Raw genomic sequence first — 27597 nt, 5'->3', positions numbered from 1 at the left:
GTCTAGTCCAGTCTCTACGAGGAGACTACTAGTGATAAAGTGGTAAGTGGTAAGTCGACAGGGTTGTTTACGGCGTACTCGTTTCGAGAGGGTAGGAGTGCAGGCTTGCAGGAAGTAGTTGCCCTGTTAAGAGGAAGAAATGCTAGTCTACGGAGTAAAGAGTGCTATGTTGAACCCGTTGACTCCCTGCCCTGGCCTTTGCTTACTTCTTATGTACATACAGTGAGTGGTGTCTGGCTGTGTTTGGCTTTATGCTAGATGCCGTCCGTGTGCATGCCATGCCGCCAGCGTCTGAGATAGATGGGTCCATGACGTTGCCGAGGTCATTTCAGTTGCAATTGAAGTGACTACCCAAGCTAGTTAGGTGGGAGGCGGGCCAGATCTCCTCGTAAGATGGAACATCGTCCAATTGAGGGTGCTGATACTCAGAGAAGTTACTGCACAGTAAGTATGCATGTTGGAGTAATTCAAACTCCACAAGCTGGGTGTGGCGCCAGGCTTCCCATACAGGAAGGTCTGTGAATAGTGGCATAAGTGACGATTGATGGTTTGACCCTGAGATCGAACTACGACTTCGATCAACCAGTGATCGACTTGACGCTCAGGATGAGAGCCAGAAAAACTATTAGGACGGGGTAATTGATGGGCTCGTCGAGACGCAGCGAAGCGAATGGCTTGATTTCCCACGGTACAATCAATCAACGCTGTAAAGTTGCAAAATAAGATCGGACTCGAAAAGTATGACGTCGTCCAACCCGAAGTCGATATTACCCACACCATAGGCCAGATGAGGTGTAGGGGCGTACGTACGTACGTACTGCACTCCCAATTTCAAAGTTGGCGCCTCATCTCAAAGAATATAACCATATTTCGATCTCCCCGGTGGAGAGCAGATGAAGTCATTGCCGTGGGGATCGTCCCGTCTTTCCTAGTGCTGGGCATGGTTGCGTCTTCAGTGTGGATTTAATTTCCTTGTTTCAGAGGGTGCGACGATCCCCACTGAGACATTCTAGAACGGATCAACAGATGGATGAGAGTTGCTGATCCCCGGGTAGACCTCCCCGTGAAGCAATCTATTAGCAATGATCAACTGTCATGACAGGATCGATCCAGACGTCTCTGTCGAAGTCGAGACACGGTAAGCCGAAGGTCAAACCTAAGACGCACCCCATTTGTCAGGATCAGACCATCATCACAGCGGTGGATTATGAAATCCGCACAGCTTGATGACCCGAACAGGCTAGAAGCATGAAGCAATTCAGCAGAGACGGAATCGGTTCGCATGATTCAGAGTCACCCGATTCGCACGCTATCGGTTTTCTCCTCTTCCAAAGCTCACAGTGACTGCATTGCTCTCGCTGCATTGCCAACAACGGAAGAATTGTGGATCTGGAACTCAGACTTCAGTATCCACTCCAAGTTTGACAACCTGTAGAGTGAATCTTCTAGATGAATCCGTATATCGCTCTGACGGTCCTTGTCTTGACCGGTTGACCCCAAACTGTCATGCGCAGACTTGACTCGACAGCCTCTTGCTGGGCATCCAAGCATCCAGGCTGCAAAGGCACTCCACTGAAGGACTTGATAGGCGAGAGCCGAGGGTCAAAGCAGAGGCCAAGTTGGGCCGGTGCACATTAGGTCGCGGAGCACTGCAGATTGCATTTAGCCTGATGATTCAGGGACAGGTCCGAGTCGACCTCCTGCTTGACTCGCTCGCTTGTTGGGTTCTGTTGAGCATTTTTCTGTTTAGTGTTTGTTTTGGTCTTCGCAGCTCGCACAGTAATGTTTTGCTGGACGAATGTTGCTATCAACAGTGTCAACGTGGCGTTGCCCCCTACGACACGTGGATAGATGCATCTTGTGATAAAGACTTGGATGCTGAATTTATATTTTTATCATTGGATAGAGAAGAAAACTCCAATGCCGGGAGATCAGACGTGTCCGACTCCAACGCCTACCTGCAAGTCCTTGATACTTTGGCTTCGTATGATCTGTCTGCTGGATAGCTCAGATGCTACTAAGATGCTACTAAGAAGCCTGCGGTAAGCTTTGAACTTTCGAAATCTTGCAGTTACTAGACTAGCCACTATTTACGAAAAGTTTGTTCCAAAGAGCCTACGGTCAATGCATTATTCTAGAAGCAGTCGATTTCAGTCATTGCTCGGATTGTCTCGGAAATCGGCGTAGACCACCGTCGTCCGTGTTCCTGTCTAGTTGAGATATTGATGTAGCACTATTGTCAACTTGTTTATAGTTGAGTGGTTAATATCAAGTGGCAAACAGCGGGTGCATTGAACAGCCCAAGAGTGCCTGAAGGCCTTGGAAGCTGGCGAAGAAGAGTTTTTCAGACCAGTGGCGATAGTCTCACTAAGGAGATGGTCTAGTGTAACTCACATCCCCATATGTTTCGGAAACGGCATACTGTGTAGACAAAGGACCCTCGTATCTGCTCCGTTCGTGACTGTTTCATCTTTCGCAGTTCAAGGTCCGAATCGGATGACCGAGACTTGCTGTGGAGCCGCCCGGTCGAAGATCTGAATCTGATGAGTCAAAACTAGAAGATCGGTGTTGATATCTACTCCGTACGAGAGGTACGATATCAACAAATTTCCTAAGAAAATGATCACAATAGCGCTAGTATAGTGTTAAAACACCAGTTCGACGATCGTTCGAATCTTATCAGTGTACCTCCGCAGTATACTGTGGATAAGATAACCATCGGGAAGAATAGGAATGGCTACGCTGGTGATGATGGCGCAGTAGCATGACCATGCCACATTAATTCCCCTGAAAATTTTGTACGTGGCAAAAATCGAACGAACGGATTCGGTTGATGGATACAGGTAGTAGTCTCTTCGGTGAAATGTAAGAGGAAGGATGCTACTGAAAGTGTAACGCTGTGCTCCGTAACAGTGCATTCTTGACGAACTATTGGTGATGTGGCTTCTTGTAACTCCAGTTGGCAGCTTCTATAATTGTTCTAGAAGGCATCCTTTTTTCTTTTTTTTTTTGGCCGGCTTGGCGAGCTAAGGCTGAACGTGGCTGTTCGACTGTTGTCCGCTCAAGCCTTGAGGAGAGTTAAATATCAATTATTGACAGTCCGATTTTTTAGCGGAGGACGGATTGATGCCTTAACTCTTGGCTGGAATAGTACAACAATCTATGCTCAGTACTTCATACCATATGAGCGACGTCCACTAGACTGAGGTCCATATCTTGCATCATTTGTAAGCTATTACATGATGAATCGTCCTATAACTGATTTGCGATATCCAGATTTGGGCTGCGAGATGTTCATGTCTGCAATTGGTCATAGGCTTGGAGTTGTGGTACAGTGACACGGTGCACTACACATTTATGATGCAATTCATACCATTCCTGCCGTACACGGCATTACCGACCCTCAATCAATACAGTAGAGTCTAGCTAGGGATGGTAGATCTCGTTCATCATTTTTAGGCGAGCCTGCGGTGTAACGACGACAGGAATGTCAGAATGCTTGTTTGATAGATGAAAATCTTGGATGACGATGTCGTGACTATACTTTTTCAACGAGGACCGGAGTACAGATTCGAAAGGTATGGATTAAACGGCTGAGCGTTCGCACACCTAGCAGCAAAGAGATGAACTGTGATCATAAGCGCTAGATCTAGACTGGCCTTAGGAAATACTTAAGTTAGACACCAGGCTAGATATAGACTACAGAGCGCATCCGGGTCTGAAGTGCAGGGCCAAACGCCATGCTTTTCCTCGCTGGTAATACGCAGCCTTGGCTCGACTGGCTCCAACAACTGATCTCGGGACATCCAACTCCAATCGACCTGAAACAAATCACCACTTGCCAAAAAAAGTACCCAGATGAGGCAAGAGCCGTCAAAGTCGGCGTCAACCGAGCAGTGAATCCATGGACAAGACCTGCTTAGCGCTGTATTTCCGGGTCAGATGTCCGACTCCTGAGAGCCAATCAGCGCATACCGAGGATAAATCGACGAATTAGCGACGAACCAAGCTCGAACCCACTGATGCTAATAATGGTCCAAAGTTCTCTAGACCACCAAATGAAGGTCCAGGATCAGCCTCGTGACTTAAACGCCCCGCAACATCTATGGGGCTTTCGTACCTTGGAGCCTTGGCTGGGGCATAGGCCCCATGAAGCCCAGCCAATGGCCCACAAGGGCCCCACACACGTTGTTGTTGTTAGGCTGGCGCGCTGCCTGTTGCACTCTTTGAGGACTGCGGTTACCTTCGCTGTTCCCTGTCATTACTCCGTAGTCTCCAGGAGGCCAGGAATGGGTGTGGCGCTTTCCATTGCGGGTCCTACCGTCAAGGACATGATAAGGCGGGCGATACGGAGTGACCCAGCGAAGTCCAGAGAGAAGGGAGTTGATTAGCCACACGCTGGTGATCGCTATGCACACATGCACAGGCACACGCAAGCCACCCCTCCTTTTTTGTTAGCAGCCTTTTGGCTGGTAGATAGCCACCTTGACAAACTATGGACAGCCCCATTTGCTCACAAGGTGGCATTCCCACATTCTGATTTGCGGCATGCCCGGAGTAACCTTGTCCCAACACTAGCAGTATTATTGTTTCCTCAGGCGACCATTCTTTGGCTGTTCCCTTAACGTTCTGGAAACATTTCATCCCTTTCCTCGACCGTTGAAAGAGATGTCAGAATGGAAGGAAGGGATGTCACATTCCTCGATCGAATATGGATCTTAACCACGCAGTGACACACACGCGACTACAACTTGGTTGCGCTGCAGCTGCAGATTGCAGGCCCTTGCAGATACGGAGTATCTACGGAGTACTAGCTCAACGAAGGAATTAAGCAGTCTGGGGTGATAGTACGACTACACCCACTTGAGAAATGGTCTCGCGCTGGGCGTTATAGTTGGCGTTCTAAGTTACCAATAGCCATCTGTCCATGTCTTGCGGAACACAAACTTACATGGTTTTGTAATCGCAGAAGTACATCGGGGTGTCAGACAGTGTCTAATCTGAAACTGGGCGCATACAGAGCTTCATATAGAACTCTTTTTATATGCAGGCTATGATGACCCGCGCAATCATTGATGATTATGAGCTTGGGAAGCTCTCGTCTTGTCCAGGACCCACTTGTTATGCACACTCCCTACGTGAGTTTCTGTATGATCGTATCAGCACATGGTGGCCTTTGGCAAAGAGTGAGCTCAGTGAGCACTGAGCACTGAACACTGTGGGGTTGTTCTCAATCGGCCAGCCCAGCAACGCACTAGCAAAGTATGTGGTGTCTCCTCCCTCGTACTATCCCTTGCTTCTGGCAGCACAGCCTTCTTGGCAATCCGTAGATCTGACTGCTTTTGCCAATCAAATGTCTGCATGGGCGGCGCACAACTGTTTGTCAACTTTTTATGCCTTCTTGCGGTTAGGTTGGTTGCGTTGTTGGTAAGCAGCTCCTTAGTAGTGAATGTGGGTGCGATTGTCCTCTTGAGAAAGTCGAGCTATTTACTCAGTGGATATGCCAACATGTGCGTGCTCCATATAACATTGAGCCGTCTCTTATCTCAGTACTCAGGACCAGCGCAGGTTCTTGAAATGTGGCCTCGTGCGCCATGGTATTGAATATGTCAACAAAGAAATAACAGATCGCCGACGTTATCCAGGTATATGAGTACCATAACAATGACGAACATTCGCGTTCCGTATCCTTGGATCTTGCGGTTCATAAGTCAAAGATACGAGAACTTGGCGGCCACCTAATGGTGAGCTTCGCATCAGGTGCTCTCCTCTAGAATTTACGCAAAAGTATATTAGAGCTACAGATCCAACGCTCCATATCATCGGATTCAGCTTAATCTTACAGCATCTCGTCATTAATAATGATCCTATGAGAGTAGCACTGCAGTGAGCTATGGCACTTCTCAGCACCAGCCGATCTCCCTAGATTTATTGTGATACCTTAAGCTTCGGGTCTCTCTACTGTGCCGTTAGAGTAGATAGTCAGACCTACATCATCACTTTCAATTACTCCTGCAACATTCTGTCATCTGTGAAACTCAGACCGGGGTAAATCCCTGGATAAATCCCTCAAGATTCCCTCCCTTGCTGCTGAAGACCGGGGTACCGATTCAACGTAGCAGATAGATAAGCCATTGCGGAAGGTCGCATGGGATCTGCGTACAGTACCAATGGAATGAGGAATCTAACCATCTCCCATTTGCTTACAGGAGACGCGACTCTTGAAGATATTATCTTGCTTCAATTTGATGAGATACTGTTCCGTTCCCTGTCTTCCTCGCCCTCCTTTCCTCCTTCCTACCTGCTCCTTTCTGTTCTTGTTGCGGTCGGTTACAATTTCCAAGCCCATCAACTCATTGAATGATCAAAGGCCGATTTCTACGGGATCCAATTGCACTCGCTCGAAGTACGGAGTAGTACAGTACAGCAAGAGGGAACGAGACAGGCAGAGATGTAAGTGCAGAGAGAAACTAGACAGACAGGCGCTGGTCTCCACTCCTACCATATTCCATCCAAAAACTCTCTTTCTCTTTTGATTATTCCAGAATTTCAAATCGCCTGGTGCCCAAGTCTCAGCCACTCAGCGCTTAGGTCCTATGCGGTAGTGGGCCCACTTGGCGTGGTATCTTTGCCCTATTGGAATTTTCTTCTTTTTCCTGTGTGTTGTGAGTTGGATGAAAGATCCACCCTCTATCTCCTGACCAGTGGCGAGCACGATTCAATCGCCCACAATCCCCCACCCAGAGGCTTCCAGATTCTTTTCAGGTTACGAGCACATTTTCCCTTCTGGTTCTTTATCTGGCCGACCTGAAGCCCTAGAGAGGAGACATGACGTGATTCTTCTCCTCTTATTATCAGACATTATTCTCTGTTTTTCTCTGCGCTTTCTATTGCAGTGAATTCATTCTTAATGGGATGATTTTTGGTACAGAATAGAAAAAGCGGTCGTTCCTCCCTCTTTATCCTCTTGACCTGTGTTCCTCCTGCAGCCAAAATTCCTCATACAGAAGAGCGCTCTCGCATCATTGTCCGATCATCACTCTCTCCATCGCCTTTTGTTCCTAGTGGCTCCCACATATCCACCGAGGTCGGCTCGATCAAGAACCTGTACAGACTCCGGAGTAGATACTTATTGTACTCCGTAGACCACGGCGGCACCCTTCCCTGCTACGATCGACCGGGAAGTATCGTCATTTCCTATATTGATTGTGGTGCAAAAGAAGCGCTTCCTTGGGTCGCATCGCCCAATCTGTGATTTGATTCGATTGTTGGTTAGCCTGGAACTCAGGATCCATCGAATTCTCCTGCCTAAGGTGTGCTTCTATTATTTCAAAATTTTTTATTTTTTTTATTTTTATTTTTCTCTTTTTTCCTTTTCTTTTCTTTTTTTTTTTTTTTTTTTACTTTCTCCCTTTTGGAAAAAGTAACCCTTCCATTTTCCTTCTTCCTTCCTCCTTCGCTCCTTCCTCCTTGGCTGTGCCGTTCCTGTGGACCCAACCGCCTCCCGGCTGCTCGACGCTTCCGTGCAGGGTTTGGAACTCTGAAGGGTCTGTCTGATCATCGATTGTGAATCCTCTCTCCACTTTCAGTTCCCTCTTTAGGCTCACTCTCTGCCTCGCTATCATTCAAATCTACTCGTTCCCCCCCTCTTCCTGAATCCATGTGCCCTTTCTGAGATTTTCCAATTTTCCTTTTCTTTTCTTTTTTTTTTTTTTTAGTCGACTTGTCACTTTCTAGGATATACATCTTGTCATATTATCATTGTTGTACTCTTAACTCCTGTTTCATTACTGCCTTATTGGATTCACACCCTTTATACCACACACCTCCCGGCAGGCAGCAGACTAATAGGTTCTTTGTCTCTTATCAGACCTCGCCCCTCTTTCAAAGATTACTAAACCATCATAACCATCCGCTCCCTTGCCATACGGCAACACGTCAGAAGTCAACACCCTTCTGCTACCGTTCTGCGCCTTCGATTGGACAACAAACCATATACACTACGGCCTCTCGCATCTTGGGTTCAGTGTGGGAAGGCTACATATACGGATTTGACTCAACATCACTCCACTACCAAGCATTCGCCCACTGTGTCCGTCATCAGTTCGGCAATCCGGGTCAGGGAATTTGGGGACTCCCTGAAGACCGGTGAAATACGTGAAAACGAGAAGCCCCACGACTTGCATACGCCTCTGGTAAGGGGACAACTTTGTGTACAGTAACACAACTTGCTCAACAAGTCCAAAAGGGTGCCGCATGCTATACGCGATGCTCAAAAAGAGGTCTTTGTACCCTCCTTTATTCTTCTGGAACAACTCTCCTACTACGACGCCCGAACTCTCGCCGACGTCATCGTCTTCGGACAGCGAGTCGGACGAGGATATGGACTCGTCCGGCTCCCGTCCGCTGAGTCTGAATGTTCAGCCGGGTTCCTTCTGTCCTATGCGACCAACACTCGATGAGGTGCTAGCGAATACGGCACCTGCTCCATATACCCTTAGCGCGTTTATGGCGTATCTTTCTCAAAATCACTGTCTCGAGACCCTGGAATTCACTTTGGAGGCCAAGCGGTACCGGGAGACGTATCACTCGCTAACCCATCAACTGCGAGAGTCACCCATTGTGACCGATTGCCCCGAAAGCCAGCATTTGCGTATGCTCTGGCAGCGACTTTTGACCGCATACATCCTTCCTGGTGCTCCACGAGAGATCAATGTTTGCAGCGAAGTTCGGGAGGAGATCGTACAACACGCGAATTCGCACATTCCCCCACCCCCCGAGACACTGGATGCCGCCGTGAAACTGGTCCATGACCTGATGGAAGAGTCCATCTTTCTCCCCTTTCTCAACGCCCATGCTACCTCTGCACATGTTGTGCCGCTCTCGGAGCCCTTGTTCTCGAACGAAGACGATGTCACCGTTGTATCGAACCCCAGTTTCGATGAACACGCGGTCAAGAGGGGGAGACGGCTTTCGCCCAAATCCTCCCGGGAGCTGGGAGCTCCGGTTCCTTCGGGGCCTCCCTCTGGTCATTCGAGCCGCTCCAACTTCTCATTCGGCGCTGTCACCTCCATGGGCAAAACTAGTAACCGCACTTCCGGCCAGGTTTCGTCCGCTACCAGCGGTGACTGTGCTCTGACCGACGACTCAGGAAGTACGCAGTCTAATCACAGCACTGGAGAACCCATGACTCCTCCGACCACACCACCGTCGAGCGAGCCCTCCTTGACTTTGGGTCACAGCCCGAAGCATCGCACCGAGAATCCTTGGAAGAAAATGGGGATGAAGCTCGGATTCAAGAAGCGTTCGGGCCACGGGGGCTCGGGCAGTCAGAATCTGCGATCCTCCATGGACGATTGAACGGCTACTCTATCGACCGACCACTCTTTTATTTCTTTCGGTCTAGAGGTCCCTCTCTATCCGGCGGATTGGACCACCAAGGTGTTTTGGGCATTTCTTTTTCTCATGTTTTACGCTGCATCATTTGATAGACACGACTCGTTTGCATACCGTCACGCTGCATGCATACTCGGATTTATATTTGGGTTGTTAAGCGATCGTTTCGCATTTGGACTATTTGGATATGAGTGAACGGTGCAACGCATGGCATTTGTTCTTTTGGGTGCATTTTCATAACAGGAGTTTTCGTGAGAGTTCAAGCGAGCGAGCATTTTCCTCTTCTGGTCTGGTTCACAAAATCATATAGAATTTGGTTGTTGCAAAAATTGGATGGGAGGTGACTCTTCCTGGCGTTCCTTCGTCGCCTAGGTGAATGACGAGGTCGCTCTCGTCGTGCCTAGATGATTTTTTGATGATTGATTATTTGACGATGCATGGACTCATGTTTGCGACTCTGGATGCTGACATATCTCGCATCTTGGAGCCCGCATCCCTGAACACCCTTCTCTGGCATGTATATAGATACCCAATACGACTGTCCTGCCTTTTTGGCTGTACAATGTCCAGTAGTTGCCCTGTAAAGGTCTCTGCAATTCCTTTCTTAGACTGTAAAATAGGTCGTATCGCTACTGGTGATTATTTACTAGAATTCTCCGCCTAGAGCTTGTCTCCAAAGCTGCTCTAGTCAAATCCCAGCCCGCCTCCTCAAGACTCTGCAGATATCGCTCGAACCTCGCATCGCGATTGAGGAAACCCAGAGTGCGCGCTACCACATCCAAGATCTGCTGGTCTCCGTCCCCAGACGAGGAAAGGTGCAAGACCCGCGCGGCAAGCAATGCATGCGTCCAGGCCTTCAACTGCGATCTGGCGGAGCACATGTTCTTGAGGACGAGACTGGCGTACCAGGCGGGGCCGCCCGTTCCGCGCCGCACCAGGTAGAGGAGATAATCCTCCTTCGCAAAGAGAGACACGAGTTCGGGCATTGGAACGGTGGTCCTGAGGCTCGGTGATGTTCGTATCTCTGTGCTTGTGCTTGTGCTGCTGCTGCTGGTACTTGTCGATGACAGGCGGAGGAAGCGGTCGAGCGAGACGCCGATCTGGCAGTACCCGAGTTTGTGGCATTCGCTCGGCGCGAACGTCCATTTTAGGATACCGTCTGGCTCGAAGATTCTTTCTTGTTTGGAGACATCGGCGGGTGTTAGCGGTGGCCTTGACGTTGTCAAGGGAGACTGCGGGGTGGGCGCCGACGTTGGATGATCGTCTACCCTGCTACGACTGAGGCGATGGGGATCCAGAGCTGGGTCTGACTCGAGCAAGGTGGAAAAGACGATGTTGGCGCGCTGTCTGTTGAGACTGGTCATCTGGACGGAGCGCACGGCGGCGTAGTTCATGGCCAGGTGGACGGTGAGGAGGAACACGAGGCTGGTCCAGGTGGCTGCGAAGCTTGTGACGTGGGAGACAATGAAGGAGCCGACCTGTGTGTTTGCGCATGAGCACCCGTCCCGTTATCTCAAGACTCCGCAACGTCGAAGCTTACCAGCATCCCGAGCAGGGAGATGATTGTTTCTTGGGACGAGTCTTTCTACAGACATGGTTCAATATACTGACTTTTTGAGGATCCCGCAGCCACTTACAGCGTTGACTTCAGCGAGGTTCCCTCCACGAGCAAAATGGGCACTGAGACTCGCCTTGGAACTGCCCCCGGCAACACCGCACAGAGCACGCAGCACGCCCGCCGCACTCAGTACGCCGACGCGGCCGACCCCCGCGGGGATCATGGGCGACAGGCAGTCCAGGACCATGGCGAGGTCGTTGAACACATCCGCTGCGAGGCGGTACATCTTGCATTCGGGCTCGAGAGCCGTCCCGACGCGATGTGCGAAGAGGATCGTGGCGATTCGGCCAGAGGAGTCTTGCAGGATATGCAGCAGCAGAGCGGAGGTTGGGGAGGCGTTCGCATTGCCGACGCCGACGCCTTGGAGTACGGCTCTGGAGGACAAGAGACCGGCAATGGAGCTGCAGAACGCCTGGAGTGAGTCCTGAGGCGAGGTGTCAGCTTTCTTTTCGAGTCCTGTGTGCCGAACGGTGTCGAGAGTCCATGGAATCGGGTCCTTACGAAAATTTGATACCTTGGATGATTAGCAATCATGTTCTATCACGAACCGAAGTGTATACTCACGGCAGATAATCATCGGTAACACTGTTGGGATACCCCGAAGGCAAAAAGACATCAACGAGCAGATTAAACAAGGTCATTAGAGACCATGGCGACCGGGGAGTAGAAGAAGGATGCTGGCATATTGTCAATCAATGTCCAGCGTCTCCATATCAACAGTAAAGATCAATGTCTAAGTCCGCAGTTGCATGAGAGTGACAAGTAGTATGTGTCTAGAGATCAAGGCTTGACACACCATCACATCGACCCTTCCCCGTTTGCTGAGACTCTTCTCATGTGAATTGTTGGGATGTTCTTGGGTTTCAGAGTAGACATAAGTTGCTGTGGGATTGTTCGTCTCGTCGACTTCCGTAAACGCGAGGGTGTTTCGCGCGTTGCTTATGGCCATCGTGAGGGCTCTGTGTCTATGATGAAGGTTTCATCCAAAAAGCACATCGTCTAAAGCTCAAGCTGTACTGCGCATTGAGCAAAACCTGAGGGTTACTGTTTTGGCTTGCAGAGTGTAGTTGAAAGACGTAATGCTGATAGGTGTGGACAGGCCAAGGTCGACGGATAGATAACTGCGAATCAGGGCACGTGGGACGAACACTGAAGATTGGACTCGAGACACAAAGCAAAAGCATTCCACAGGACACTTTGCATGTCTATGTATGCTTATCTATTTACAGATCAACAGAAATGACAGCCCAGGAGGCGGTTGGTTTTCAAATATGCATCGTAGGGTCATTATTGAGACTCCTGTTGTCAACAATGACCAGCGAGAGGAATCCGAATCTCTCGACGAAAAACAGTCTAACCATTCCAGCAGACTTTTATAGTTATATGTACAGATGTTTCTAGACCCTGACATTCCACAGTCAAACATCAAAAGAAACCCCCACGATGCTGAACACGCCCGAAAATAGACCCAAATTGTAATCGTAAGTGCGATGAATTGCAAACCACCAGCGCCTTCCAAAGGAATTGACGAACAGAATTGAGCAAAAAAGTAAAGGAGAGAAATAGACGGAGACAAGCGGCCAGCCACAGCCGTTGATGGAGGTGAAAGGCGTCGTTTGTCTGACGGCTTATCACCAGCATGGGAGTGAAGTACTGCTGGTCAGAGTATGACACGCATAACGTACCAATACCACGGCTTTTGTTGAAGCCGCTATTAACAGCAAGATGACTATCACCCCCATGACCTCCGATCAGCCAATGGTGACCACCTTTCTCCGTCCTGACATGCCATTGACCGAGTCTCTTTGCGATCGTCGACCTGAGCTTCCACATCAATCGTGTCATCCCTCATGTACGCATCCACGCGTGTTTTTTAAGCATAAAGGCTCGCACCGCCGGTCTCAATGGCCTCAATCTCAGCCTCAGTCCATGGGAGACGGTGGAATCTGGCGGGAAGCTCTGCCCGATCAAAGAATTCGCCTTGCTTGGGCTGAACAGGGCCGAGAGCAGCTCCGGGCAGGCGACCGATGGATCCCTGAGTGAAAGAAGCGCGACCGAGAGGGCCGTGCTGCTGAGCCTTCGAGCGGTAGGCAGCGAAAGAGTCGGGGAGAATGCCCGAGGGAGAAGCAGGGTGAGGGCGAGGAGTGTGATCGATGGACTCTGAGTAGGAGGGAAAACAGCAAGGTTAGTTTACTGAATGAAATTAGATAGCCAGGAGCTGGCTCCAGATTATACGTACGAGGCACAGAACGCCGACCGACAAAGCGGATCAGGGGAGTCCGAGCGGCGTTTCGCAAAGCAATAGTGGCACGCATTTTGAATGAGACGGAGCTATTATGTGGGAAGAATCGAGAGAATTCGAAAGGAGAAATGGTGCAAGAGAGAACGTAGGTTGAGCAGATTATCAATCGAGGAGAATTGCGTGAGAAATTGAACAGATCCGGTACTGTCCGATCCGCCGGAGGTAGCCTTTTTCAGTATAGCAAGATTTTGGGAGAATTGCTAGCAGGCCGACTACCCAGCCTGGTGTCGAGCGAAGGTGTAGGGGAATTATACAAAGTAGGCGAAATAGAATATTAAGAGACTGAGAGGTTGGAAAGATCGGGGAGGGAACAGTGAGTGGGAATATAAGTTGAAATAAGTAGAGGAGGAGGGGAGAAGAAGCGAGGGTGTGGGTTTCACATTATTCCGATAAGGTGACGGTGACGGTGGTGTGGTTTAGCTTAACTCTCCCCTCTCAAGCACAAGCACAGCGGGAGCGTCCCTCTCCCACCGGCCTTTTGCATCCAGCGGGGGACGAAGGACAGTAGAATTCAGACTTCCTTTTTTTTCTACTTAACTCCATGGAGACTCCAGATTCCAGTAACTGATTATTGTATAGTCTCCTGTTTTCAATCTCTGTTACCTACACAGTATCCGCACTTGAATGACTTCCTCCGCACTCATGCAAGGGTAGCTCGGAATCTGTGGAGGAGGAATCTCACGCCCTTCTCAGTAATTTTCCCCCTGCTGATATCTGATTGGAAAGGAACGCCGGGAGGGCTCCTTTAGGCTGCAGGTGAATAGGTAGATGATTGAGGGGATCACCCCATGTCGGCGTCAGAATGCTAACTCCGTACTCCAATAGAGTCCAACTCGGCTCCGATACGAGTTGCAAACTTGCATGCTATCTATATAAATACTACGGATACTCCGTACTATCACTGATATGGGAAATTTGAACCACGTAGTGAGATCTTCCCCAGATCCTTACCCAACCCGCATTCTCGGTGAGCCCAACTCCTCAATTCTCAGGGCCTACGCATTGCTCCTCATCAGTACGCTTTCCCCTCATCTCGGAGACCGAGCCTGTGGATGATCTACTATTGGTTGCAACGTATCACATCAAAAGTTCGAAGCTGTCGTGAGGACTATGGCCATTTTCTCAAATCATACCACCACCCGTCTCAGTCCGTCGCAGGTAGACTAGAGATTTAGAGAGACATGTGTCATCGTCCTGTTGTCACCGAAAACATGTGAGAGGTTGTTGGAGTATCATCATCCACTGTACGGAAGAGTATCTCCTCATAGCCAAGGACGGTATCAGTCTTAGCCTAAGATTATGAAACTCTTTTACCAATCATCTCGCTGATAGCCGGAAACTTACTTAATCCGCTTCCCGGTGACCATGTTCACAGTTCTAACTGGACGATCAGCCCACGGACGGATAATGCCCATGAACCATTTCGCGACTCGCGACCGTCAGGCCGAATTTCCCATTCAGTGCATTCCGCCTCCCCGCTGCCCGACTTTACCCGTCGTGCTTTTTGAACTTTTACGCCCCGTTCTTACGGAGTAACGTCCACGGATCCGGATTGTCAGACACCGGTACTGAATGCCTCAGGCAGCAAGGCCACTCTGATTGTTGGCCCTTGTGATTCCCGTGATCTGAGCATACCTATCAGTGACCGTCGCCTTATATCATTCGACCATCAACCCGGCCCAATTTCGTCTTCGCATGACGCATCATGCATGAGCTGTTGCTTTTCGCCTCGGTACCGGCGCATCAGCATCATGAGTTACTCCAACAACTGGCAGGGTTGACTGCCATGCAACCTCAACATCGCCTAGAGAGACGACTGGTCTTCAAAGCGTACCGTAAACCCGGACTGGTCAATGTCCGTGTAGGTGCCAGTCAGGATCTGCAGGGCGCAGAACTGCAGCGACTGAACAAGATGCTCAATGGTGGCATGTTCTACACCCAGGTCGTTGGCCCTGTTTCCGAGGCTGATTTTGGCGCACCTGCTTCACCGGTCGCCGACCAAGATGCGCACATGTCAGGGACGGATGAGAAGTCGTCCGTCCGCCCGCACTACTATGATTACGAGAATCAACCCTGGAAATTGGAATTTAGGGATATACCCGAGGCAGCGACCCGGTCGGCCGTCACAACCCGGCTGATGGCCAGTGCTAGTCTCCCTAAAGGCGATGTTACAGTCCCAATGAATGCCTGGGGTTACAAGTCAGTCGTTATCTCCTTGTTTTAGATCCTAGAAACCCTTGGTTGACTCCGATACAGCTTTGTCACTGAGTATGCAGTGGAGGGCGATATCTTCATCCATAACGACATTGTCATCTTTTTACATCGCGTCCTACACTACCCCACTGAATCGCAAGAGCCTCGGCGCCAATTGCCAGCCCTAAATGAAATGACACCGCTTGACAGGAGTGGAGGCTACGTCTTACAGGCCGCCATCACAGTCCAGGATGGCAGCAATCAAGAGACTATGAAGATTGCCTCTCAGCATCTCTTTGGGCTAAGGGAGCAATTGAAATCTGCTGTTCGCCTGGAACAAGCAGATCGGCTGTCCTTGGATACTCGAGCAAAGTGATTTTATGTCTATGCTTCGAGAGTTATACTAGCATGATACCCGGCGTCGTCTTTTGGCCTTGGATTAGACTCTTCCGGGGCTGTGCCATTCCCAAGTATACAAAAGATAGCAGTGATAATCCAATAAATGTTGAGGCTGGATTTTGTTGCTCGTGCCTATAGAGTATGGCCATCTACCACTACCTCAAGGTGATTTTGAACTTACATGGAGCATGTGACTTCGTGAACCTCATTACGCGTGCGGGCGCGTCAACCTCAACATATTTACCCAATTCTGATATATCTCAGTCAAGTAACGCAACACAACCTGTTTGACCTCTCTAGCTTCTGGATCTTGCTGCATATACTATTTCCTGATTTCATCGACCATCTGTTGACCATCTGATGCCGGGTTTCGATCAGTTCTCCAGCCCATAACCCCGCGGGACCAGATTCAGTTACTCTCGTAAATTCAACCACGTCAACTAGATCATACTACCGTCAAGATTCTCAGTTCGCTAGCGACACTCAGGATAATGTCCGGGGCAGCCAAAAGAGCGGCCTCGCCCACCAGAGCCATCTCTCCGCCCCCGCTCAAAAGAAAAGTCGAATCAAGAGTCACAAGTAAGTCTTCTAAAATATCTACAGGACTGCAACAGCACCTGCTTACGGGGTCAGAGCGCACTGTCGCCTCCTTTTTCACACCTACGTCTCAGAAGAAGCCTGAGAAAATCACATGGAGGGTCGTTAACAATAGCCTCGTCATTGGAAAATACACAACCGGTCCAGGGGAACAACCTGCACGAAGAGAGAAGGCCAAAGTGGCAGCCTTCGATCTGGTAAGCTCTTCTGGCTTTCCAGTGATTTCAAGATAAACTGACGACACACGACGTAGGATTCCACTTTGGTCGTGACAGCTTCCGGCAACACCTTTCCCCGGGATTCTTCAGATTGGAAGTGGTTCTCTCCCAATGTACCGACCAAACTCCAGGATCTGAATGCTGACGGGCGGGTAGCATGTCTCTTTCACGGCGGCACTCCAGCTAACTGCAACTCACAGATACCAAGTCGTGATCATGTCCAACCAGAAGAGGATCAGCCTGCAGAAAGATCTGAAGGGCGGCCGAGCCGATTCGAAGAGCTTGACTAATTTCAAGGAAAGGGTGACAGGCGTGATGCGCCAGATAGACATCCCCATCAGCGTCTATGCCGCCACAGCAGACGACGAGAATAGAAAACCGCGAACGGGAATGTGGAAGGAGTTTGTGGAAGACTACGACCTCGATGTCTTCGGCATCGATCTGTGTGCATCATTCTACGTTGGTGATGCGGCCGGTCGCCCCCGGGATCACTCCATGGTAGACCGGTGAGTTCTCATCCGGGGATGGGCCAAGAAGTTGCCGCTAAATCAATCGCGTCACAGAGGCTTCGCCATGAACGTCGGCATCCCATTCAAGACACCCGAAGAGTTCTTCCTGAATGAGGTGGCCCAAGATGTCCAGGAGCCATTCAATCCTTCTTCGTACATCAAGTCTGAACCCGCGGACAACGGTTAGCCTCACTGTTGTTAGCCTTCATACCTGAATGCATACCAATGACCAACCGCAGTGCCTGCCCCTTTCATCCGCCAAAGCCCCCGAGAACTAGTTATCTTCTGCGGCAGCCCAGGAGCGGGCAAATCGACATTTTACTGGAATCACCTCCAGCCGCTGGGTTACGAGCGCGTCAACCAGGACAATCTCAAGACGGTACGATTGGTGTACACTCTCGGTGAACATGAAAACGGTACACTGAAACTGGACACCAACAGAGACAAAAATGCATCAAAGTCGCCAAGGAGTTTCTCACCGCCGGTGCCTCCGTCGTCGTCGGTAGGTTGCATCCGTTTTCAGGGCTCAGCAAGCACCCAGACACACGCAGCTGACGCCATGACAGACAACACAAACGCCGACCCCAACACCCGCGCCGAATGGGTACGCGTCGCAAAGGAATCCAACGTCCCCATCCGATGTGTCTACTTCACCAGTTCGCCGGAACTATGCAAGCACAACAACGCCGTCCGCGCCGCGAATCGATCTTTGGTACCTCTCTTTTCGTCTCAAATGCTGGAAACGAAACTAACAGTATATGCGCTGTAGAACCCCGAATCCCGCGCACGACTTCCAGGCATCGCATTCGGCGATTTTCTGAAGCGCTTCAAAGAGCCCACCATGGAGGAAGGGTTCAGTGATATCGTCCGTGTGGATTTTCGGTTTCAGGGCGACGACGAGGCAAAACGGATATGGACGCAGTACTGGGTCTGATTGTCAGACGTTACGAAGAAGCTCATCACCGTCGTGGTGTCGGTTCTACTTGCGTGGCTTTCTTTACCTTGGAGATGACGCTGTCGATCGGGATGGGTTTGCCCGCCTACGCAGATAGCAGGAGGTATCTTCCGTCAGCTGCACTGCCCACCTGCCTCATGTGCATGGGTGCACGCTGCGGAGTGAGGTAAGGACCGACAGATAAGGGCCCCTCAGTAGGGTCCTGCCGTAAGCAGAGTCGACCAGCCTCGCGAACGTGCAGCACCAATGGCCGATGTGGAGCCGGAGGTTCGATAGAGGTACTCTGATTTTGTGGTACCCTTACTGATTCCACTAAACTCGACTATGGTCTTACAGGGGGAGAGAGATGTCAAAGTAATCTCTATGATTCATTCTTGAAATGCTGGGTATATCGGGTACATATCTACATATACACGGCAGACCGTATCATTCATGCTTCTCTTTTTCTTTTTCTCTCTCTTTTTCTTTTCTTTTTGGTAGAGACGGATGCACGTCTTCTCAGACGCAACGACATCAAGACTCATGTTAGACATCCACTTTGCGTGGTACAGGGAACGGAATGGTTGCACGATGTGCAGCACGGTTTGCTTCTCATCGTGGAAAGCCCAATCCTGACACAAGAAACTTTTGTCGGTCTATCCTCTCATGTCATAGAATATTGAACATAAGAAAAGAAGTATGTTGAAGGAATGCAATTGTTCCGCGAGTCAGTAGTCGCGGGCACATGGAGGTGGTCGTCAGTCGTTAGATAAAAGAGACATTATAGTCGTCAAATGCTTCAATCAATCAACCCCAGAGGCTCGGTTATTACAAGTTGTTGTACATCGAAGACCTCTCGGGGGTGCTCTATCGTCATTAATTGCTGTAATGAATGCAATGCATATCAGGATCGCGATATGAGATCCTGGAAGAATTTGAAAAAGCTTCGTTTCAAGGATCGGCTCCGGCAGCGGGCTGGCATATTCGCCGCCGGAGCGATTTTCATGGGACCGACGATCTCGCCATCGCCCAGTTCGGGGAACTTCTCATCGTGTAACCGAGGAATTTTGACTGGCTCACAGGGGTTGCCTTGAGACTGGATGATGCCCATCAGCGAGCCGTCGGTCGCATCCAGTTGGGACAACATCTCGTCATAGGTGCGCTTCCATTCACTGTTGATCGCGTCCCACTTGGCCTCCGTGAGCTTGTAGATGGTGGAGGTCACACCGTAGTGTTCACCGGTCCGGACCAGATGCTTGGTAAAGTTGCACTGTGCTTGGTCCCAGTGTTCGCGCAATTGCCGGAATGAGCTCAGATCGTAGACTTCCGGCACGTAAGGCTCGGGCTGGATAGTGAAATTGGCATGGCCAAGTTGTGTCGCCCACTCGTCGTTCGGATCGGTCAACGCGAAGGATGGACCCTCGCCAGACAGCGTCCGCATAGTGCTGGCGCGTGGACGATTGAAAGACGCGACCGACGGCTTGGTCGACAGCGGAGGTGACGGCATTCCTGCCAGGCGAGGGTCTGACGACATCATGCCCTTGTCCAGGCTCTCCTCGGAGACGTCGGCGACCGACGGTGACTGCAGAGGTGATTGAACTCGGGAGGCAGTAACACTCAGTGGCTCGTCCCCCATGAAGGGAGGAAGCAGAGGAGTGGTGGCTTGTGGAGCTTCCGAGTCATCCTGGGATTGGCTATTCGCTTTGGCAATGTCGATGGGCTGTGTCCCCGACTCGCTCAGGCGTTCCTCAAAGATAGTCCTTGCAGGCGAAGGCGGAATCGTGGAGGAGTCGGCTCGACTTATAGCGGGGCTGGCACGGACGGACGAGACGGAATTTGTTCGGGACCTTAGACTGGATCCGATGGCGTCCACGGCATCGGGGCCGCCCGACACGCGGTTCGACCTCCAGCGAGTGGAAATGGTGGAAATGCGCGAACTAATGCGCGACAGGCCATTACCGGAGAGACTGTCGGCGCGTCTTTTCTTGGTGGAATGGGGGTTGTCCATGCCGGCGTCGTTCAGGTCGTAAGATTCGGGGTAATCGGCCGAAGGTCGAAAGTACGTGTCGTTCACAACAGACATGCCTTGGTCAAAATGTTCTGCAGAGAAGTAATTAGTATGCAAAGGCAGAGCAAAAGGTTTGGTGGGAGGGAAGGACGTACGGAAATACTCCTCCTCCAGATCCCTGGCTTGGCGAGGTTCCTCCTTCAGTCCTGTCAGGGCATTCCTTGAGCTCTCCATGGAATTACCCTGACCAGTGGACGAGACCAGGGAGGAGACGGAGCTGGAGACACGCGTATGACCTTTGGCGGAGAAAAGCGAGACCACGGGTGAGACCGGGGTGGAGAGATCGGTCGTCAAGGGGGACTGAGGGGACTGACGGGACAATGGCGAGAGGTCTGCATATGTATCGGAGCTGTCACGCCGTTTGGCGTCTAGTAATTGTGAGAGTTTCAGCATGGTGGACAAGCACAGGGGAATTGTCCGTGTGGTGGTGGTGGGTTGATTTGTTTGACTGCAACTGGGTTCGCGTGGGTGAAACTTTCACATACGGATGCGCAGTTCAGAAGCAGAGGATGGAAGTAGGTTGCAGAGACATGATCTGACGAGGATTGCTGCTTGACTGTCTGTCTGTCTGTATTTAATGAAGTGAAGGCAGCAGAAGAGAAAGAGAAAAGAGGCAAGAGCCTTTATTTCAAATAGAGAACCGATGAGTTGGAAGTAGACGTGGCGTGGCGGTCAACCAGAGAGGAAAGGAGAGGTCGCGATGGATGAGTCAAAGGAGGAAGAGGAGGAGTAGGAAGAGTTGAACGGGTAAGGGAAACCAGTTCGCTGAGAGACAGAGATCGAGATAATTGCTTTTGGTTTCTGACTGTACAGACGTGATTGATTGAAGAACAACAGCAGAGGAATAGATCTTTTGGGCCCGAAGGCGACGAACAGGCGGTAGGGCCGACAGCAGATGCAGACGTGGAGCAGCTGAGTGGGAAGAAGACAGACCGAGGAGGACGAAAGGATGACAGCTCAGTGGAGGATGAGGGCGAGGATGCAGTTTCTCAATCCAACAAGTAAGCTAGCTGCCAAACAATCAATCATTCACAACCACAAGGGTCTGATCGGGAGAAAACGCGGTGACTTGTGCAAGTGTCACTGTCGACAGAAGGAAGAGGAGAAGGAGAGGACAAGACGAGGATAGGATATCGACAAAGCGATGGAATGAAAATGTCTGTGATACTCCTCCTAATACGAAGTATTATGCACTGAAATACGAAGTATTATGCACTGAGAGGCAACATGAAGCAGGGTTTTTCATTCTTTTCTTAGCAGATGTGAGTAGTAGAAAATGATTATTCGACAAGGGTCAATTCTCCCAGGCTCAATCAGGGTAGGTTGACTCTCTCCAATTCTCCAACTCCAAGTCCAATTTTCTCCCGTTTTTCTTTTTGTTTTCTTTAGACCCAGACCCTCCAAAAAGAAGGGCAAAAGAGTGGCACTACGAATCAGAACACAGCAGATACTGTAAAGAGTAAAGACTTCCGTTGCGTTCCGCTGTGCGTGAGCCAGGGAACTTGGGTTGCCTGAGGACTCTAGTCGGCAGTTGCCACGGTTTGCTCTGGCTGGTCCCGTCTACTGAAGTTCTTCTAGAAGGGATAGTTCTATAGTGGTCTGTTCAGTGCAATGATGACGTTCTAGTTCTTCTTATTAGTATTATTAGACTCACAATGTCTCATCATGTTTTATGTTGCCAGTCTAAACAAGAGTTCAGATGTCAGTTAATGCAGGTGCCAGATAGAATCCGTTGGCCAATGCCCTAATTTTGTGACCAATCAACTAGCTCATCCTGGTGCGAGATCGGAGTCCACCATTGAGGAATACCCACTGGAACCCCGAACAAGCAAAGAGTAGTGAGTACCACCGTCTTCCAGACTCTGATGGACTTGCTAGACGAGAGCCTTTATCGTCATAGCCTGATTTCTATTATCTTCAGAATACCACGGAGTGGCTGGAGAAGTTGAGAGAATGTTGAGCTTCGGCTGTCGTGCGACAGTCTCAGTATCTACCGCATGAAAGCTCTACCTGTGGGAGTCATGCCACTGATGAGTTCGCATACTTTCAGTTATGTATATGTATATGTAAGATGTACGGAGTACATGTGCAGCGAAATAATAAGATATATGTACAGGAAAAAGGACTGCACAGTTGACACGTTCACTTGGTTTCTGTGTCCAACGCTGGACACTGGATCCAACCATCTACAACCTATGACGAGAACGCCCTGATGCCGCCGTCAGGTCCACATAGCTGTCCGTTGGGTTCGACCTCATGGCTGAAAAGGACCCAGTTTTTGACGTAAATGTGACCTCGTCTGATTCCATGGTTGTCGCCATCAAATCCACGAATAAGAAAGAAGGTACCTGCCAACATCTTTGAGGATCCTTTCCTCGGCGGAATTACAATCGGATAATAGTCGGCGGGTGAATTCTGGACATGGTGAAATCGCATTATTATTACTCCGATCGAGAGAGGCACTACACAGTACAATGGACATCAGATCCCCGAAGACATATGATCATGTTTACTCATACGGAGGACAGGACACACCATGTGTCCAGTATATGCGTCAATTCGATCTGTCTACGGTACACCCAAAGTCAAGGGATCAAGTAAGTTTATTGCCCCATTGGATACGGAACACACCCCCTTTCATAAGTACTCCGTACTCCGTCCGTTCTCTGTCGAGGCGGATGAACAACCTTTGACCGTTGTTGTCACGTGACACTATCACCCTATCACGGTCGGCCCTCTCTATCATGGAATATACCGTGGTTTACCCTTGCTAGTTCATCAACTTGGTCCCGAGTAAATCCGCCGGCGCCTAAAACTCTATCCCACTTGGAATCCCAATCCGCTGGTTCTCATCTATTCCTGACATGAAACCCTTGACGTCTCTCCTGCTCAGCGCCGCGCTCTCGGCGGCAGCTCCGCACCCCGCATCTCCTCAGGCGCCTCTGGCAGACATTCCCAGCATTGTGGGTGAGACTCGGACAGAGTTCAGCCAAAACTCTCTGGACGACGTGGTAAATGCCTCTCCTCTACTCTCGTTCCATCGAGATCTCGTCTCAATCGAGTCCATCTCCGGAAACGAGGGCGCAGCCGGCGCCTTTGTGGCTGATTTCCTGGCATCCCACAACTTCACCGTGATCAAGCAACCCGTCACCACGGAGTCGGATGCACGCTTCAACATCTTCGCAATCCCTGAGTCCCAATACCATTCCCTGGATGAGTCGCACTCGAGCCACAGTCCCCAGATCCTCCTCACCAGCCACATCGACACCGTGCCGCCTTTCATCCCGTACTCCCTCCACCGCGATGCCAACGACACCGACGACAGGAATATCCTCATCGCCGGCCGTGGCACCGTCGACGCCAAGGGCAGCGTCGCGGCCCAGATCTTCGCCGCGCTCGACATCCTCGCCGCTCAGCCGTCCGCACCCCTGGGTCTCCTCTTCGTCGTCGGTGAGGAAACCGGCGGTGACGGCATGAAGGCCTTCTCACAGTCCACCCACCTCAACCCCTCCCCAAGCCGCTTCCACACCGTCATCTTCGGCGAACCGACCGAGCTGGCCCTCGTCGCCGGCCACAAGGGCATGCTGGGCTTTGAGGTCGCCGCGCATGGCCACGCCGCCCACTCCGGATACCCGTGGCTGGGCGAGAGCGCCATCTCCGCCATCCTGCCGGCGCTGGCGCGCGTGGATCAACTGGGTGATATCCCCGTCGAGGAGGGTGGCCTGCCCGCCAGCGATAAGTACGGTCGCACGACGGTCAACATCGGGCGGATGGAGGGCGGCGTCGCGACGAACGTGGTGCCGAGCAAGGCACGGGCAGGGGTCGCCGTGCGGCTGGCGGCGGGCACGCACGACGAGGCGCGCGAGGTGGTGCTCAAGGCTGTCCGGGATGTGACGGGCGGCGATGACCGCGTGGTTGTCAACTTCAGTCTGGAGGGGTATGGCCCGCAGGATTTGGATACCGATGTGCCAGGGTTCAACATCACCACCGTCAACTACGGGACCGACGTGCCGAATCTGCAGCTTCATCCCCGCCCGGACGGCAAGGTCAGGCGGTACCTGTATGGGCCGGGGACTATCCACGTTGCGCATGGCGATAACGAAGCGTTGACCGTCGCGCAGCTCGAGGAGGCCGTGCGCGGGTATAAGAAACTGATCCAGGCGGCGCTGGACCGGTCGGCCTCGTAGACTAGAAAGAAGTGGTATGCTAAAGAGAAAAAAAAAAAAAAAAACAGCCTCGTTACTGCATTGTGCTATTTTTTCAAAACACGTGCGAATGTATATATGTACAAGCATCTCATCTAGATTCCTTTGCAGGACAGCTACCGAGGCTTCCGCGTCCACCCCGTCTTCAAATCACCCGTAGGCTGAAACCGTGGCAGCGGATGCGCTTCCGTGTTGAACACATGGTCCTCCAGGGAGATAAAGTCCCGGTCGGAAAACAACAAGTAGAAATACTTGAGCGTCTCTGCCATCCAGAAACTCTCCATGTTGTCTCGGGGTACAGGGGGCACGGTGTTGGCGTTGCTCAGCGACGTGAATCCCGTAATCCGCGAGGGACGCGCGACTTTCTCGGATTGGCTTCCGGCAGCGGCATCGGCAGGGGAATCGGTCTCGTGCGAGTGGTCATGTTCAACCACTGCCGTGTGGCGGATAAAGGACTTGAACATCTCCCATCCCCACTGGCGATATATCTCGTCCCCGGTGATGCGGTACATATAAAACAATGACTCGACCGTCTCCGGCCGTTGGAGATTGTGGCGGTCCTGGCTTTGGATCTGGATGTCCTCCCGCCACTTGAGGGTTTCGTCGTCCAGCGGGTAAAGAGGCTGTGACTTCATTGGCAAATCAGCCCCCTGGGACTTGCGGTTGCCGGCGCTCGCCGTCGAGTCCGGGTACATGTCGTGGAACATCTTTGGAGGGTCGTCCAAGGTGAAGTAGGTGATTTCCGGAGCCAGACCCGTCTTCGTCGCGAGGTATGTCGCCCAGCATGTTTTCATCAATTCCCGAGCAATCAGAATTTCTTCGTCCCGCCGTTGATTCCAGTCAGGAGACTTCCGGGCTTCGCTCAACGGCACGCCGCCGGTGGCTCCAAGAGCAATGGTTCCCGGCATGAAGCACACCAGATGATCCATCTTCGGCGACAGTTTCCCATGGAGCCCAGACGGCCTCTCCCCCAAAATCATTAGCTGAGCATTTTTGGTGTACGCAATCAGATGCTTGCGGACGCCCATCAACGATTCATCCCAGAGCTCTTTATAGATGGGCTCCTGTTTAGATGTTTGCAAATACTGCTTGATGAGATACTCTAGAAAGCCACTGTGTTAGTAGACAAATGACCAAGACACCCTGGCTCACTCACCGTAGTAAGAATCCCCCCGACTTCCCAGACGGATGTTGTCTCCTCTGAAATGTCCAGAGTCTGGATAGATATAGATCGGGAGCAGGCCGTCTTCCATCTTCTGGTCATCGACCACTTGCATCACCTTCTCCACCACCCGCCAGTACTCCGCTTCTCCCGTCAACTTGGCCAAGTACTTGAACTCAAGTTGAACAGTGGTAGCCTCCGCCGTAGATGAAGCCCCATTGTCTGCATGAGATGGAATACCAGTCGACGTATTCAGATTGATGCTGGCATATGGCACTCCAGACTTGGACTCAAAAGCCCCAAGCAGTCTGTCCGCCAAGTCGGTCGCCTTCTCAATATACAAATCCTCTCCTGGTGAGCCCGCATCGTCGTCCGCGATTGGGGCCAGTCCGGGATGGGCGGTCGAAAGATAATGCGCCGACAGAAGGCCACCCAACATCCGGATGGTCGTCTCGAATGTGTTGACGTCGTGGTCCTGGTTGTATTGTAGCGAATTGTGGATCCAGTTGCGCGCGTGCTGAACCCGCGAGGTCAGATTCATGATCATGAGCGTATCGAGGGCGTCAACAATGATCCAGCCCAACCCTCCTGGGACCATCTGTTTTCCTTCTTTCGTGATCGGCTTGTACTCGTCATATCCTAGCGATTCAACCAGTCAGCGTGTCCCCCATAAAATTTATTAAAAGGAAACACACCCCATCCATGCTGCTCATATCCATCCCAGCTAATAATGAACGCATCCCTGACCTTTTCCCTTCGCGCATTCCAATCGATATTCTGGTGCTGGCCATCTTCAATCTCGGTCGTCGGATCCCCAAGACTCTGCAGCCACTTCCACATTTCCTCGCCCTTGGGCGTTTCAGGCGTGTCTAAGCCATGCCTATGCCGCTGAGACGACCCCGTCGTAAAATACCACAGGCAGACCAACACAAACACACACAACCCGCCATACAGGATCTTTCTCCGCCTACTCCTCCCCGCCGTACGCCGCGGCGCAAAGTACGGCTTATCTTTGTACATCGGGAGCGAGCGACCGCCGTCGAAGAAGTTGCCGAGTTTGTTCCCTACCCCGGTCGACTGTTGCGATAGCCCATATCCACCCAGAGGGCTGACAGTGGGATTGCGGTTCGCTCGCCAGTGGCTTTCGCTATGGAGTCGCTGGGCTGGAGAGCTCGTCATGGCGCTACGGACTAGTGCTGCGCTGTGTTTGTCTGTAATCTCTCAGGGTTGACCCAGCTTCTGAGAGATCTAACACGAAGAGAAATCAATGGGATCGCATAGATGCGCGATTTGAAAATTATCAAGATGTCCCAACCCGTAATACTCGTGATCAACCTAAGGAGAGACGAAACGTTAGCAACCTTGGAATTCGACACCAGTCTTGAGCTTGGTGATTGAGCTCGCTAAATTCTCCGTCCCGCAGACACAAACAAACATATCAATGTACGTTGTCCAGACAAGATTGCCCACGGAATAATCAATGCTGCTTTTAAGAGAAGCTGAAGTACGTACCAGGTCGTCCGGCGTCCCTTCTACCAAGCCTCTTGAGGAGTGTCTCTCAGCAAGGTAGTTGTACAGCGGAAATGGTAGGTGTGGCCACTTCATGTTGCGACTTGGCCGATACGTAGATCCAAAGTCTAACAGGCGGAATAATTTCCGAAGAAGCAAGCGCCTTGGCACAACTCTTGCTGCTCCCAAACTTCCGGTCTCTGGGCAACTCTCTATGCATTCAAAGAGTTTAGATCCTCTTCACTGTACCAAGGCAGCATGAGACCGTGAGGAAACAGTTCATCCTATGACATGGGCTCCGCGGGTGCAAGGATCAAGGGTCCAACTTCGGGTTAGTCATGCGGGGAAGTTGGGAGCACCCATCTATCAAACTACACGATAGATATACTATACAAACATTATGAAGGCAGGAATTGATGCTCTTGGTATTGTGGTAGATTCTGTCTGATTCCGCGGGGGCCATTTATGAACGAATGAGGTCATGCAT

General features: G+C 51.0%; 8 protein-coding genes across 8 annotated transcripts; 4 read left to right on the top strand and 4 right to left on the bottom strand.

Annotated features, from left to right (window-relative positions):
* Nucleotides 1-7716: 7716 nt before the first annotated feature.
* Nucleotides 7717-9360, top strand: rgsA (regulator of G-protein signaling domain-containing protein; the record flags this gene model as incomplete). The annotated part of the gene is made up of 2 exons (XM_745486.2): nt 7717-8195; nt 8249-9360. The coding sequence occupies exon 2, from the start codon at nt 8257-8259 to the stop codon at nt 9358-9360; it is 1104 nt and encodes a 367-aa protein (XP_750579.2). The 5' UTR covers nt 7717-8195; nt 8249-8256.
* A 459-nt stretch (nt 9361-9819) lies between these two features.
* AFUA_6G06850 (RUS1 family protein) lies at nt 9820-12881 on the bottom strand (the record flags this gene model as incomplete). The annotated part of the gene is made up of 7 exons (XM_077805004.1): nt 11811-12881; nt 11579-11691; nt 11516-11528; nt 11034-11438; nt 10937-10981; nt 10044-10874; nt 9820-9951 (listed from the first exon to the last, which is right to left on the bottom strand). Exons 1-7 carry the CDS (start codon nt 11961-11963, stop codon nt 9820-9822), a joined length of 1692 nt encoding a protein of 563 aa, XP_077661137.1. The 5' UTR covers nt 11964-12881.
* A 6-nt stretch (nt 12882-12887) lies between these two features.
* AFUA_6G06840 (alpha-ketoglutarate dehydrogenase subunit KGD4) lies at nt 12888-13329 on the bottom strand (the record flags this gene model as incomplete). The annotated part of the gene is made up of 2 exons (XM_745484.1): nt 12888-13174; nt 13254-13329. 2 exons carry the CDS (start codon nt 13327-13329, stop codon nt 12888-12890), a joined length of 363 nt encoding a protein of 120 aa, XP_750577.1.
* Nucleotides 13330-15021: 1692 nt separating this feature from the next.
* On the top strand, nt 15022-15885 carry srb5 (mediator of RNA polymerase II transcription subunit 18; the record flags this gene model as incomplete). The annotated part of the gene is made up of 2 exons (XM_745483.1): nt 15022-15515; nt 15573-15885. 2 exons carry the CDS (start codon nt 15022-15024, stop codon nt 15883-15885), a joined length of 807 nt encoding a protein of 268 aa, XP_750576.1.
* Nucleotides 15886-16399: 514 nt separating this feature from the next.
* On the top strand, nt 16400-18166 carry AFUA_6G06820 (putative DNA 3'-phosphatase Tpp1; the record flags this gene model as incomplete). The annotated part of the gene is made up of 5 exons (XM_745482.1): nt 16400-16702; nt 16880-17229; nt 17287-17414; nt 17472-17944; nt 18002-18166. 5 exons carry the CDS (start codon nt 16400-16402, stop codon nt 18164-18166), a joined length of 1419 nt encoding a protein of 472 aa, XP_750575.1.
* Nucleotides 18167-19070: 904 nt separating this feature from the next.
* Nucleotides 19071-21785, bottom strand: AFUA_6G06810 (uncharacterized protein; the record flags this gene model as incomplete). The annotated part of the gene is made up of 2 exons (XM_077805003.1): nt 20330-21785; nt 19071-20266 (listed from the first exon to the last, which is right to left on the bottom strand). The coding sequence occupies exons 1-2, from the start codon at nt 20625-20627 to the stop codon at nt 19071-19073; spliced, it is 1494 nt and encodes a 497-aa protein (XP_077661136.1). The 5' UTR covers nt 20628-21785.
* Nucleotides 21786-23098: 1313 nt separating this feature from the next.
* Nucleotides 23099-24421, top strand: AFUA_6G06800 (M20 family metallopeptidase; the record flags this gene model as incomplete). The annotated part of the gene is made up of 1 exon (XM_745480.1): nt 23099-24421. One exon carries the CDS (start codon nt 23099-23101, stop codon nt 24419-24421), a length of 1323 nt encoding a protein of 440 aa, XP_750573.1.
* Nucleotides 24422-24555: 134 nt separating this feature from the next.
* On the bottom strand, nt 24556-27555 carry AFUA_6G06790 (glycoside hydrolase family 47 protein; the record flags this gene model as incomplete). Its single annotated transcript, XM_745479.2, has 4 exons — nt 27114-27555; nt 26297-26936; nt 25596-26240; nt 24556-25541 (listed from the first exon to the last, which is right to left on the bottom strand). Exons 2-4 carry the CDS (start codon nt 26778-26780, stop codon nt 24556-24558), a joined length of 2115 nt encoding a protein of 704 aa, XP_750572.1. The 5' UTR covers nt 26781-26936; nt 27114-27555.
* Nucleotides 27556-27597: the final 42 nt, after the last annotated feature.

Source organism: Aspergillus fumigatus, chromosome 6 (assembly GCF_000002655.1).
Source record: "Aspergillus fumigatus Af293 chromosome 6, whole genome shotgun sequence".
In the NCBI taxonomy this organism is placed as follows: domain Eukaryota; kingdom Fungi; phylum Ascomycota; class Eurotiomycetes; order Eurotiales; family Aspergillaceae; genus Aspergillus; species Aspergillus fumigatus.
The sequence above is the reverse complement of the archived record's forward strand: the minus strand, read 5'-3'. Positions and strand labels throughout refer to the sequence as shown.